Source organism: Vidua chalybeata, chromosome 1, assembly GCF_026979565.1.
Source record: "Vidua chalybeata isolate OUT-0048 chromosome 1, bVidCha1 merged haplotype, whole genome shotgun sequence".
Taxonomy (NCBI): domain Eukaryota; kingdom Metazoa; phylum Chordata; class Aves; order Passeriformes; family Viduidae; genus Vidua; species Vidua chalybeata.
The window spans coordinates 144,179,481-144,193,885 of record NC_071530.1 but is presented as its reverse complement, the minus strand read 5'-3'; the positions used below and the strand labels follow the sequence as shown (position 1 = coordinate 144,193,885).

The following is a 14,405-nucleotide window of genomic DNA, read 5'->3' as shown; positions in this document are numbered from 1 at the left end:
TTGCATAAAGCCTTCACACCTAGTAAAGGTGTGTCTTTTGGAAAAATTCCTGGTCTTCATCTGAATGCACCAAGAGGTGATCTTGTTTTAGTACTGGTGCATCTTGGGAGTATTCCAGTGCCTTAACACTCTCACTGTTTGTTCAGTATGGGGTTTTTCTCATTTGATTTTTTCTGACTTTGAATTACATCCATTGATTCTTGCTCTGGCCAATCATTCCCAGACAAAAGAACCATTTTGTAGCCATTGACTTCCTCTGGGAATGCATCTGGATGATTTGATCAAGGGGCTTCTCAGGTTCCCTTTTGATAAAAGAAACAGACCAAACTCATAGCAAGGGTTTTATCCTGTAAGATTTATTCCTTCAAATAGTTTTGGGGACTACTTTTCTGGAACACCTCCTGTTGTTGAGAATCCCTTTTAAAGTACTGAAAACAGTGTTCCTGGACTAAGCTCCAAGAGTGTGAAGAAGGCAGATCATCACAATTCCTCCTAATCTCTCTTTCCTTGATCACTGTCCAAATGCCACGTTTCTGAACATACAGTGATAACACTATTGTACTGAAAAATATTATTTTTGGGTTTTCTGGTCTTGCTGTCACATTGTGACCACCATGTCTGCATGCTAATTGTTTATTTTACTGGTCTTATTCCTTTTGCAAATGTCATTAGCAATAGTTTTCTACTTGCCTGTAAATCCTTCACAGGACTTTTGGGAAGTGGTCCTTTCAAGGCTTCCCTAGAAAGATCTTCCACTAAGGAGGATTACACAATCACATCTAGATTTCAGATCTATCATTTAACTGATTCTTAATCAGCTTAACTAGAGTTATCACAACCCTTTAAAATAGTCACTGTTACTCAGGCTCTTGGAGTTTGCTAAGAATTACCATCAAAGCAAAGAGGTCAGTTGCAGAAAGCCTGAGGCAGTTTCTTTAGATTTTAAGGAAAAAAATGTATAAATCCTTATTTACTTCTAAATAAAAGTATTAAATTATAATCTCATATAAGGGATTGTTGGATCTGCTTGAACATCTTATACAAATCATATAATATTAAAGAAGACATTTTCACAGCATACTGAAAAATGTAATTTAGCTAAGTTTCTTTTTTCTCTTATAAAGCTTTATTAAGCAATACAGAACTAATAAGAAATCTCTGATTTTTTTTTAATCTTCCCTAAGTTACGTCAAATTTTATGACATATATTGATTCATATAATTAATAACAAAAAAAAATCCATAGTATCTGTATCATTATCTCAGAATACTCTGAACAAAAATTAGAACTCAGTTCAATATTTCTTCCAAGAAAAAAATGTAATAATATGTTTTTTACAGCTACTTCCCATTTATAATCACTCTGTGATATTTGTAAAAGATTTATAGTTATTAAAGAGAAAAGTGACATTTACAAAGGAAGAAAAATAAGTTGGCATAAAACAGAACTGAAGGAAACATTCCCTTATAGATACTTCATCTACTGAAAGGCCTAAACAGAAACTCAATTAATATTAATACTTTCCTTAGGCAGAAATTTTGAGAAGAGAAAGGAAATGAGTTGACATTCAGCAAGATACTTAAGCCTAAAAAAAGTCCTGCCTTGGTGAAGTAATAGTTATTTTTGATGTTTGTTTTCCCTCTGCCTTCTCTGCAGTGCTAGATGTCAGCCAATACCATGATTTAAATTATCATATTTCTGAATTCATCTACACTCTTTGTAGATTCAGTTTCAGATACAACAAAGAGGAAAAGGAACATATTAAAGGACTGATGGGTGTTTTGTTTTTGTTTTTTTTTCCTAAGGAGGCAATCTTTTTCTGTAACCTTGGTTAAATTGTCTCCTGTGGTGCTGCAGACAAGCTGTCAAAAATTCCTCCAACACTGTATTACCAATCTTGTGACTGCTGTTTCCAGGGGTGGAAACTAACCTGACTGCCAGGCTCCACAAGAACACGTCACTCCATAGCCCCAGTAAAATACCTGCATCTGTTGGTATCAGGAAGGGAAGACTGGAGGGTTTTGAGGACTTTTCTGTTCCTTGATAAAGACACTTCCTCTGCAGTGCTTTACTGTTCCAGGCCACATTTCAACTCTGAGCTGGCAGTGCTTTGTTCCATGGTGAAATTATCTTCAAACATGTATCCCACAGGATTCCAGAGACTTCCTAAAAGGCCTTATTTAAACATATATGCCAGGTGTGAATTTTTTCATGTGTACATGTTTGGGGTGCTGTAGCAAGAAGTAGAGTTTCTGGATTACAAGTATGAATATATAATATTTAGCTCATTATAAAGACATTGTATGAATTTATAGTAAAGGGATGGAGTGAATGCTCTTTTTGCAGTGCTTAATTCTGAGTTGTTTTTCCTCCCAACCAGTGTCAATAATTAATTGGCTCATACTAATGAATAAACAACCTTGTTTACCATGTTCTCTACATTTACTGTTTTTCAGATGGTAAAGAGCCCATCAAAAGCCCTAAGCAGTCATATAAACCTCAGCCCACAAAACACTTTTAGAAGTGATAGTATACAGGTTTTTATGAAAAAAGTCAAATGAAAATGACAGATTAAATAAAATTTGTTTCAAATTTTCCAGTGATTTATAGACTAAGAATTACTCAAATTCAACCTCCCCCAAAAAGAAGCCCCACTTGGTGACTAAATTGGGATTTTAATTAAATTAGGCTTTGCAAGTATATTCTTGGGAATTCTCCATATCATCCTTAATAGAATCATAGAATAATTAAGGCTGGGAAAGACCTCTAAGATTAGCTATTTACCCACCACTTCCAGGGCCACTACTAAACCACATCCCTAAGCAGCACATCCACGTGTCTTTTAAATATCTTCAGGGCTGACAACTCAACCTCTTTCCCGAGCAGCCTGCTCCAATGCTTGGCAACCCTTTAGATGAAGAAATTTTACCTAATATCCAATCCAAATCTCCACTGATGCAACTGGAGGCCATTTTTTCTTGTCTTATCTCATTACCTGGGAGAAGAGACTGACCCTCACCTGGCTACAACCTCTTTCTTGGCCACCTGAGCACACCCTGCCTCATGTTCTAATGTTGTTGAGCAGTGTCCCACATACCTGAATCAATTAAGTTCTAGAAACTCCTAAGGGGCAGAATTTCCATGCCAAATTGTTCCTGCCTTAGCTAGAAAGAAACACCTTGAATCTTTCTCAAGGGGATTTCTGTCCCTGAAATCACTTAAAGCATAGTCTTCTAATTAACACGAGCTGCCAAGGAAAATTGCTCACCAGACACAACAGTCACAGCAGTTTTCTTCTACAATATGTCAAGGAACAAAGCTGTCGATATAATAAATTATAAAGCTCATTCACCAAAGTACATCAATTCCTTCTGCAGCATGAGAGACCTCAAACCTATTTTTTTTCTGGCAGCACAGAGAAATTCTAACCACTCCATTATAGGTTATTCTAAAGAAAAAAAAAAAAATTCTTACATAGTATGTTAAAATATGTAGAAAGTGCTTCATATAGGGCCATACTTATGTATTCCCTAGTTCAGGCAAATGAAAGGCTGCCATATTTTTCCCTTTATGTTTATAAAAATTCAAAAAAATCTGTTTAACTGTGTATCATATCTGGTCCTCTTTTTTGCCTTCATGACCAGGCGTGAGAACCCCTCTCCATCTGGCTCTCTCAAGGTCCCAGTTCTCTTTTCCAACGTGACAGAGCTGCAAAAGAAGAAATTTGGATTGAGCTCTCTCACGAACCTGCCCTAAAACAGACTGCTGGTTAAGAGCTTTGGCCTAGCCCCCATTCATGCTGAGAAATGAGGTTTATCCAGGTTTCCTCTGCCTTTAGCACATGTTCCAGGAACTGAGCTATTGTACACAAAGGCCAAGTCCCTTCCTCCTTCCACTCTGGCTGCCTTTTAAAAGAAGATTTAGGTGTATGACTGCTCTTTGTTCTGTAGTTCAGTTGCAGTAATTTTTCATCCCCAGTATTCTAAACTTTGAGCTTGAAATTATAAAACTTGCAAAAAAATTTGAATTTTCTGTGGTCTGTTTGCTGTCCTATGGGGTTCCCTTCAAAACTAGGTAAAATTATTAATTCAGCACTGGCAGAATTGAAAAAGTGGCATAGCTTATAAAACAAAATCACTTTTTTTCCCTTGTCAGAAATTTAGCCCAAGGAAACAAGAAATATTAATGAAGTCTCTGACTGTGTCTTTCAGAAACTTGATATGTGAGCAAGTCATTTCTGCAGCTCCACCTTATGCCAATTTGCTTTGCTTCCTTTCCAGTCACTAAGGGTACATTTAATAAGTACAAACATAAATCATTCACCACATATGAGGTAATTATTTATGAAAAATCTGCATATTTTATTTTTCTCTGGATTTAGGTGAATTGGAAAAAGGTTTCTTACCAATTGTGGGTGAATTAATCTAGAATTATTATTAAAAATAGTTGGGTGTTTGAGTCTGCTCAATATCCTCAGGCAAAAAATTCTGATTTAAATTGATCTTGGCAGAATCAGGCCCCTTAATCTTCCACTTGCAGCAAATGAAAAGCTGCAAATAAGGGGAGAAAAGAGCCCCTATTTGTGACATGCTGAGATTTTAATTGATCCCTTCAATAAATGCTATTAATGAATGAGTATTGGAAGGGGTGTGAGACTGATGGATACTGATGTGAATGTTTGTATAATATTAGCTGTCATTTACATGCCCAAGGACAACTTCTAGAATTGCATATGAGAAAGAGAAGAGGAAAAGAATAAATTAAAGAGGAGATGATAATAGCCTCAGAATGATGTAAGAATTTAACACTGTTGTGAAAAATATTTCCTGTATCAAAGTTCCTGTATGACAATTTTCTCTTATTTAAATAATTTATTCATTTTACACTTTCTTCATACATATTTAGACATTTCATTCATTTTCATTTAATATCAACTTGCCACTCTCAGATACCATTGCAGTGAGATGATTTTAGGAAGTGGGCTTGAGCTTTACAGTGTGAGGAAAATCTTCATTGATACTAATATCATTTTATACCACTGAAAAGTGGGCAGGCCCTGACAAAACTCAGTCTCTGATTTAAAACTAGAGCATGGCTTCCCACATTATCCATGAATCTAGCCTTAATGCTCTTGTACAACCAGTCTGACAAAGCTTTGAGTCTAAACTGTAGATGTGATTAAGCTATCGAGTCATTTGAGGGAATCTCAGGAGACCAGGCAGTTCGCCTCTGCCAAAGGCAGATACCATTAGCCTCCTGTCCTTCTTGAGAGTCGCTGAATTATCTTCCTCTAGATGAAATATTTCCAGTGATAAAAAGCCTATAGTTTACTTTTGAAATGAGTATGATGGGAGTAATTAGGGAAGAATAAAAAATGAAAAAGCAATGTAGTCAGGCTGTAACAAAGATCACATTTAGCAGTCATAATAATTTGATTAACAAGAAAAAAAATAGGAAGACAAAGAGTCATTCAAAAGCTCCCTGTGGTTTCTTATGCCAGTAGAGACACCTTGCCCGACCCCTGCAATGTTCCATAGGACATAAATCTTATGTCATATTTGTTAGTCCTGTGTGGGTGTGGATATTCTCACTTCAGTCAGAGAGAAAAAGAGAAAGATTTCTGCCAGACTAAGCCTGGGAAAAAGTCTGAGAGGAATGTAAATCATCTATTATCTTGCTTTCCATTCATATTTTTTATAGATATATTCTACCACACTGACCTAAGTCCAGTGTACCAGTCAGGTGAAATGTTTTTACTTTAAGACCAATTCAATGGAATTAATGTTCACGATGTTCTCCATAAAAGAGAGAAGCGCTTTTGAATAAACACTCTTTTGCCTTCTGAAATCGTGCACGTCATTTCGCCCGTCCCTGACTCAACAGAGTCATGTGGGTGTTTCACATACCCAGGGTCTTAGAGATACATGGTGAGTTTAGGTACAGACAGCTGAACTGAAGCCCAGCCAACAGCTTTAGCTGTGAGCTGAATTTGTCCCCAGGCTTCCCCAGCTGCCTTGCCTGGCTCTCCTTGGGCTCCACTGCTAGCTGGCATAGGGATGCCTGACACAGTCATCTCTACTTGGATATTGCACTCCGCAGATGACTTCCTGAGCTTTGGCAAATGAGTCAGGTGACATCACATGACAAGGAAAAGAAAACATTCATGAGGAGTTGAATGGATTTCCTGTGTGAAACACATGCACTCACATTTGCATATATCAGACCCTCATTAGCAGATCTTGCCATGTGTTAAGATTCTTATTCTTACAAAAAAGCACATCCCTCTGAAGTTTGTCTGCTTTATTCTGAATTTCAGATATGCAGGAAGGTGATATAAGTCTCATCTTAATTTACTGGAACCAGCACTTCAGCCAGTTTAAGTGAAGCATTAAGAATCAAACAACAGTCTTATCCTATTGAAGACTATGGTCTTTAACTGTGCTGAAATAATTCTCACTTAATAGGAATTTCCCATATCATCAGATAGGTATAATAAATGCTGAAGTTAAAAATGTAATTAAAAATTAAAATATAATAATAGTTGAGATATATATTTCTTCTTTCTTTTATTCCAGTCTTTCTTTCCTAAACATTGACTGTTTTTCCCTTTTTCCCCCTCTATTCTACTATGAGGTTATTATTTGTAAAGTATTTGCAGTGGCTCTGAATGAAGCGCTGCCTTTTGATTTATTCCACCTCAGTCAAACCAATATGACATTATACATGATCCTTTTATTTTGTAGATGTAAAAACAAACTTCACTTATAGTAAGAATCAATTGAATGGGACCTTTAGAAAAGCCCAAGAACTCTAGAATCTGTGGTTTATATCTTCTTCTCTTTGCATTTTATCTAAACAAGGAACACAGAGAGAAACTTAAGGAAGGCCATTTACTATTTGACATGCACTGATTTATGCCATTGAGTCCTACCTACTTGTCAATTAACTTTTATGTTTCATAGTTTCACTCTACAGTTAAAAAAATAGGTGGAAAATGTGGTAATATCAGATCTCTAATTGTTTCCATTGAGGGGGAGCAGTTTAAAAAGAAAGTTTTTTTGGAGGGGTTTAGGATATACAATTTCATTTGAAGCAATATGAAAAATTGCCAGTGTTCTTGTGTGGATCTGCAGAGGGGCTGAAAAGAAGGAGGAAAGAGGAGAGTTACATATGAATTTTGACATTTTAGAAGCCTGAGCTCAGTCTGGAATTTTGTGTGAAACTTGGATAGCAAAGCATTGCTATCCAAGGCAAGCATTGGTTTTAGCTGGAGACAACCAAAGCTTCAAACACAGTCAGTTCCTACTGATGGTTTAAGGAGATTTTAGGGTGAATTAGCTTACTTTGGCCACATGCCCAGAGCAGATTTTACCCTTGCTGGCATGCTTAAGGCTTCAGCTGACTTGTCAAAAAGCTTTGGGTAAAAGTGTGTAGATTTTGTGCGTCACCCCAGGATTGTGCAAGTCTTGTCTGAGGTTGACTGCAAACCTTCATTCTTCCTAAGAAAACTTTGAAGGGAACCCATACTTGATTCCTGGGAGAAGCAGCATTCACACTTGCTCTCTTGCTAGATTCATTCATTCATTCACACTTGCTAGATCTTAAATTTTTTGTTTTGAAGGTCTGCTACTGCAGCCTTTACGGATTGATTATTAATACTACACTCAATATTTCAATGACTTTTCATCAGAAAAAACATTTCCTTGCCACATCTTGTAATGTTCTCTGTTCCTGTGCATTGATTGCCTCCTGTGAGGGCCCAACCAGCAGAATACATTGGGCAAATTTACAGGTAATCTTGGAATCACATGCTGGTCTGGGAACTGCAAAATTTCAGCAGCTCAGGTATTTCTATTCCTATTCAGCAGCTCAGGTATTTCTATTCCTTTCTGTAGGAAAGGATCTTCTAAAATAATGATCAAATCACACAATTATATTCTGTTTCAGTATGTAGTGATACTGTTAATATGTATTTTAGAAATTAAATTCACTATTTGCTCTTAGGGTAAAGGATGTCTCTAGATGGATGCCAAACATCATTTCTCCCAGCATGAGCCTGATGTGGGACAGCTTCTTTGAGATCCTTACCATGCAGATACTTGATCAGTTCCTATAGCTGTTGGGAATACTTGAGTGTGACTGCGGAAACTGTAGGTGGGAAGGGATTTCAGTGGGAGGAAAGAGGTTTTTCATTTATTTCCAGTGTAAAAAATGGACAGGAAAACATGCCCTGGAGGAACATAGCTTAAATTGGGTTATTCATTATCTCAGCTGGCATTTCTGAAGCCTTGGCCTATGTTCCACCTAGCTCTGATAAAACCTTCCTCCCCATCAGCAAGAATGTCTCTGATTAGCATAAAAGAAAAATCACTATAGCCTTTATTTCTGCAAGTGTAAAGGTATTTTATTTCAAAATTGATATAAACCACAGTTATACTAATGATAAGCAGGAAACATCCAGAAACAAGGTGGGGGTTTGTTTGTTTATTTTTTAACAGTTATTTTTCAACTACTTTTTACTTTCGCCTTAAAATTATGAAAAAATATGCAAATATTTTCTTTCTCTGATACATTTGTGTGTAGGAACATCATTGTCTCAGAATAAAGATCCTGGGGGATTGTTACTACTGTGTGTCGGGACTCCCAGAACCTCGCCAGGACCATGCACACTGCTGTGTTGAAATGGGGCTCAGCATGATCAAAACTATCAGGTAATGCCTTTTTCTCCCCTTGATTCATTGTTTTTGGCAGTGTTCTGAACTTCTTACCTGAGAATGCTGTCATTAGACAAGTAATTATCCTGTTGGTTCAAAAATCTCAGCATTATCCTGCAAAAAGGACAGGGCTTTTTTGATCCATGTAATGCATGGGAACAGTTACTGAAATTATTTTATTAACCTGTGCTACTTCAGAGATGTAACACAATAGCTGTGCATGCAACTGAGAGCTTCACAGTTCTTGGCAGTTCTCACTTTGTACTGTTGTCAATTTCAAGAGGAGACTGGAGAGGAAGAGTCTGAATTGCTTCCTATAATCCCTTTAATAAAATTAAACCACAATATAAACACAACATAGACAGCTTTGTCTATCCTTTAGCTTGGAAACTAGCTTATAGACAAACTCATAAGTACTGAGATTTTCCAGATGAACAAATTTTACCTGCTAAATTAGGTTCTTGCTTAAATTCACAAGCACTGGAAGTATTTTAATGAAGGAATGTATTCCCATCATGTAAATATAATTATGTTGCTGTTAGATTATTGTATTTTGATGCAATTACAATTAATAATAATCATCTTTCAGCAGCCTGTGGGTAGAGCTTGTCCGATGAGTTACCATGACATTGGCTGACATCTAGTACTCCAAGAGAGGCTTTGTCCATCTTTTTGAAACGTATGGGTTTTTACTGATACAACATATCAATAAAAAAATTACTGTGCTTATCATATTCAAATTTTTTTGTGTTGTTGTCTTCCCTAAAACAGTGTTGCCTAACATGAGCATTCCCCCCTTTCTCTGGATATTTTGCTGTCCAATCTCTTTGTCTGCTTCTTGTCCAGATCATTTTGCCCCTTTTATCTGGGTCTCTCTCATGACATACATCAGACAGTTAATGCACACTGCAGCTGCATTACTGAGCTCTTAATAGAGAAAGAATTTGACTAAAATTAATTAATGGAAAATGTAACTGAATAATGATTATGCAACAGTGATATCTAAGAAGGCTGGATTCAATTATCACAGGCTAAATGTTGAATAAAGTAATCAATACTTTGCTTCTGGAATCCCCACAGTGAAAGTGAAACATGAATTAGAGAACACAGAGATGAAAAAAATCTACCAGCATTGTTAAAAATTTTTGGATACACACATCAAATCTTTGCATTTCCTTGGTAACACCACCTGCAGACAACCCATTGTAAGCTCTTTTCTTCTAAGACAGTAAATTTCTCTCCATCTCCTTACACAAGTGGAAGTCTGTAACATCCTGTGCCCTTCAATGAACAGGGTCTTGAAGGCAGCAACCCAGTAGAAATATTGCTCTATTTTTAGTATCTTAAATGACAGCTGCAATCAGTCGGAGCCGTGACACCAAACTCCATCAGAACTTGGGTCATCCATCACAGACTAATTCAGTTCAGATTACCCCCAATTTATTTGATAATCCCAATATCTGATTTTCTGTCTATGCAATGAGGATGGTTCTTCCCCCAGGCTTTTCTGTTCAGATTATCGGAGCCTTATGTTGCTTATCTTAATGTGTTCACACAGTTCACAGGGAGGACCAATCCTGCCATGGAATATTAGAAATACTTCTGTCCCCATTTCTGAGAGAATTTGGAGTTATCTACACTCTATTAATTAAAATTAAAGAAGTAGATATATGTCTCACAGCTAAGATAAAAAAAAAATCCTCTTTATGAACGTGAGTTTTTTTCCACATTGGTCCCCACAGAATTTTAGCATATTTAAAATGCAACAGAAATGACATTTTGATGATTAGAAAATCTTTTCTCATCATCATAAGATTTCATAAAATAAATATTTGTAAATCTAAAATAATAGGGAGATGACCTAAGATATGCAAAACCATCTGAATGATTGGAGAGCTGCATTGAAGTTATACAGACAAACATTTCTTTTCATTGACATTGGTAATGTTGTACCGGCCAGTACAACCCTTCTGGTGAGGCAGCACCCAAAAAACCCTGTTATCTCAGGATACCATTGCTGAGTACTCCTTCTATTGTCCTTGATGTCTCCATGATCAAAAGGAATGAATAAGAATGTCAGATCCTTTCATTACACAGCATGTAAAATAAATCGACATGGACAGACTGTCTCACAAGGGACTTCTGAGTGTTTTCACACAGCTCGTACCCATACAGCTAAATTGTTAATTTATTGTTGAGACTCTACAATTTGATTTTAAGCTTGAGTCTTGCAGCTCCACTACTCTTTTTGAAGATTAAAAGAATGTTTAGAACTCAACATAATAATTCAAGATCATTATTTTCTCTGTAATGTTTTTTTTGTTTGTTTTTTTTTTTTTTTGCATCACCATGCTTTGTTAAAAATCCCATAAAAGAAGCATTATTATTGTTGTTCCAATCTGTCTTCTTGTTCTTTACTCCCTTAACTTGAGAACAATTGATGGGCAACTTTTAACCACAGGAAATTTCCATAGAATCTGATATTTACTCCAAAGTAAGGCAGTTTTCCTTTACCACATTTGGGCATGAGAAAAAATCCTTACTTCATCTGTGCTGCAAAACCCAAATACCTGTAAATTCTGTTTATCTGCAGCTGGAAATGTGAATTAAAGTAAAAAGGACAAGCTCTTCACAAGGAGTTTTTTTATTCAACTGGTTTCCACATCTTTTCACATGCAGCAATAATTCTCATAGTGTTTAATTTTATTGTCTCATTGTGTCTAATTTTATTTATCAATGCTTGTCTGTACTGACTGTTGATGGAAATGGGATTCCAGTGGAATGTTTAGTCACAAGATGATAATTCATTTTAACAATTAACATCCAAGCTAAGTTTTTGTCAGGGATAACACCACCTTCTCAAATGTCCTTACTCCTAAAATCTCTGTGACTGGGAGTAGAGGGGAAGGGAGATTGTGTGAGACTCAGCTCCTCAAGGATTCACTTTCATACTGTAATGATGGAAATGGTACAATATATATAACAGTGGAAATTAAAACAAACCTTTGGGCTGGTATATTTATTTGGTAAATCAAGGAGTCCTGAGTAGTTTCATTTGCTGTTTCATTTCCCACTAAAATCATCTGAAAGAGTAACTATTATGACAGAATAAATGGCCCCAGCATGCAATATAGGCTAAACTCCAGAAATTAGATAACAGCTTGTCTTCATTAAAAGTCTGTAATTAAGTACTAATATTAAAGCAAATTCATGAGAGAGGGAAAAAAAGGAAAACTAAAGAAACCCAAACAAAACCCACAACTAAAAATACCGCAATTATTTTAGAAGACTGACTACCCTGGCAGGTTTCCTGCTTTTAGCATGAAAAAACTGCTTTTATTATCATCTGTTGAATATTAACAAAAATCATGAAGTGATCAATTCTTGTTAAAGAATTTACTCAGGCAGTAAAAAAGGCAGGAATTGTTTTCATATTCCATTATTTATACATTATTTAATTATGTAATTATATATTAATATCATTCATCCAGTTCTGGATTCCTTCCATAGATTGTTTTTCCTGTGATCTACAAGGCTCTTCCTATGATGCAATGAGCTCTGATTCACAGAAGAGATCATGTATTCACAAACCCAAAAACTAAGGCTTAACTTCATTTCTGCGTGGTGGTGGAAAGGGATATTGTGACATATTCACAAGTTCAGCCAGCACTTTTTAGACAGGTCTAAGATTGAATATATGTTTCTCACCGAGACTTGATCATATTGTCACCTCCACATGTCTGTTTCAGCCACTAACTCTGAATGGAGAGAACATCAGAATAGATTTTCTTTACCTGTTTTTGCTGTTGGATGATGATATGGACTAAATCAGGTTGAGATGAATGAGTTCATGTACTTCTGTGACCTCTTTGAATGCACCATGAAACACAGACAAGGCCACGTTGGAAAATGGCATAGGACTGTGTGTATATACATATATGTGTATATGCATACATATATGATGATATAGATTTTTATAACATACTTTTCAAATCAAAAAGCAAACTTCCAATCATATTGTGTGTGGTTCCTAGTACTGTATTATTTTCCTGCTTCTCAGAGCAGATTGACATAAGAAAGAGGAATGCAGCAGTATTAACTGCCCACGTAGCTACAGTTTCTGTCTGAACTCAGCAAGTCAGCTATATTAGTGATAGGTCTGACAATATGAAACTTCTCCAGGTAATAGTTTCTGCCTACATTAGATTACAGTTCTAAATCCAAGGTAAACTCATCCTGGTGCTATTTTAAATTGGCTCCTTGGGAAAATATCTACATTAAATTGCAAATTCCACTTGTGTAAAGTTCATCTACAAAGTGTTACATCCCACAAATCACATTGCCTGCTCTGTACCATTCAAAGTGTTCAGTAACTTAGTGTATCCTGTTACTTAGCTTTTTTAAAATAATGGGTATTTCCTTCACAGGCATGACACAGTTCCCAGAGTCACTCTGAAAAGATCACTTACCTCACTTCATCTACTATTCTGTCATGTCAGCACCAAAAAGCATTTGAATTCCTTTAGGAAAATTCCATAATTCTGTTGAGTCCAATCAAAATGTTCCCTATATAACTGAATCTTATGATCAAAGGACATTTCAGTTAGCAGAAGACACAGGAGATCACCTGCCCATCCTTCTGCTCTCAGCAGAGTCAGCTAAAACCCTTATTTACTTCAACCAGAATACATGGACTTTCAAATTTCACCTGTATGAGGATGATAATGACCATGTCTTGATGGGTAAATCGAACAACCCCAAAGAATTTTAGCCATCACTAAGAAAAAGTGGAACAGGCTGGCCAACTCCACTCTTCTGAAGTCATTTTGCTTCCAAAATCAGGAAGCTGCATTCAAATTACCAACTAGAAATGGTCTGGAACAGGATGTGAAAGGGCTTGTTGAGAATGAAAAAGCATTCTGTTTTAAGTATGGCAAAGTATAGTCAGAACCGTGCACAACTGAACTGGTCAGCACAGAAGCAGCCCATGTGTCACTTTCAATCTTCAGGGCCTGAATTCCAGGGCATTCAGATTTTTGACAGCTGCAGAAAAGGTTGAAAAGCAAATTTCTGACTTTTGGCTCACCTTCTTTATGCAAATAAAGAAAGGTTTCAATTAACACCACAAAAATCAAATACCCATCAAAGAATGCTGACCAGGAGGAAATGCCAAGATCCAATTAAAATCATTGAATATTTTTATCTCTGGCTAGACTGAAATGAGATGAATGGCAAAAATAACACGAGTTACAGTTACCTCATCCTGGATAAGACATCAAAGCACTTGTGAAGGCAAAGAGGGCTGCTTTATAGATCATCAATAACTCATCTTTGTGCATGCACTTTGTCAATGTATCTGCAGAAAGCCTGTGAAGTAGTTGAAGAAAATACGTTTTTTTAATTAGAAGCTTCATTGACAGTTGAATAAATTTAAGAGAGAGAAGAACTAGATGTGGAATACCCGAGATTTTGCAAAATGGACTCTCTTAATATTTTTTTTCTACATTTTTTATATAGTACATGCTATTATTTCTGAGAATTTTTTTTTTCCTGAATAGGTTAGAATTACCACTATTGATGAAGGTGATCCAAGCTTTATTTCAGGTTTTGTTTTTCCTATACCTGAGTGTAAATAAGACCTCCTAAAGTATGTGGTAGTCTGGCTGCTAGAGAGTTAGATTTGACCATGAT

At 36.3% G+C, this 14,405-nt stretch overlaps 1 protein-coding gene across 3 annotated transcripts in view; it reads left to right on the top strand.

The window, feature by feature from the left end:
* Positions 1-14,405, top strand: part of ADCY8 (adenylate cyclase 8) — a 117,846-nt gene that overhangs the window by 54,015 nt on the left and 49,426 nt on the right. For all 3 annotated transcript variants that reach the window (XM_053958845.1, XM_053958832.1, XM_053958838.1), the window contains exon 5: positions 8,584-8,711. In XM_053958845.1, coding sequence (XP_053814820.1) covers positions 8,584-8,711 — 128 coding nt within the window. The remainder of the gene's footprint in view (positions 1-8,583; positions 8,712-14,405) is intronic.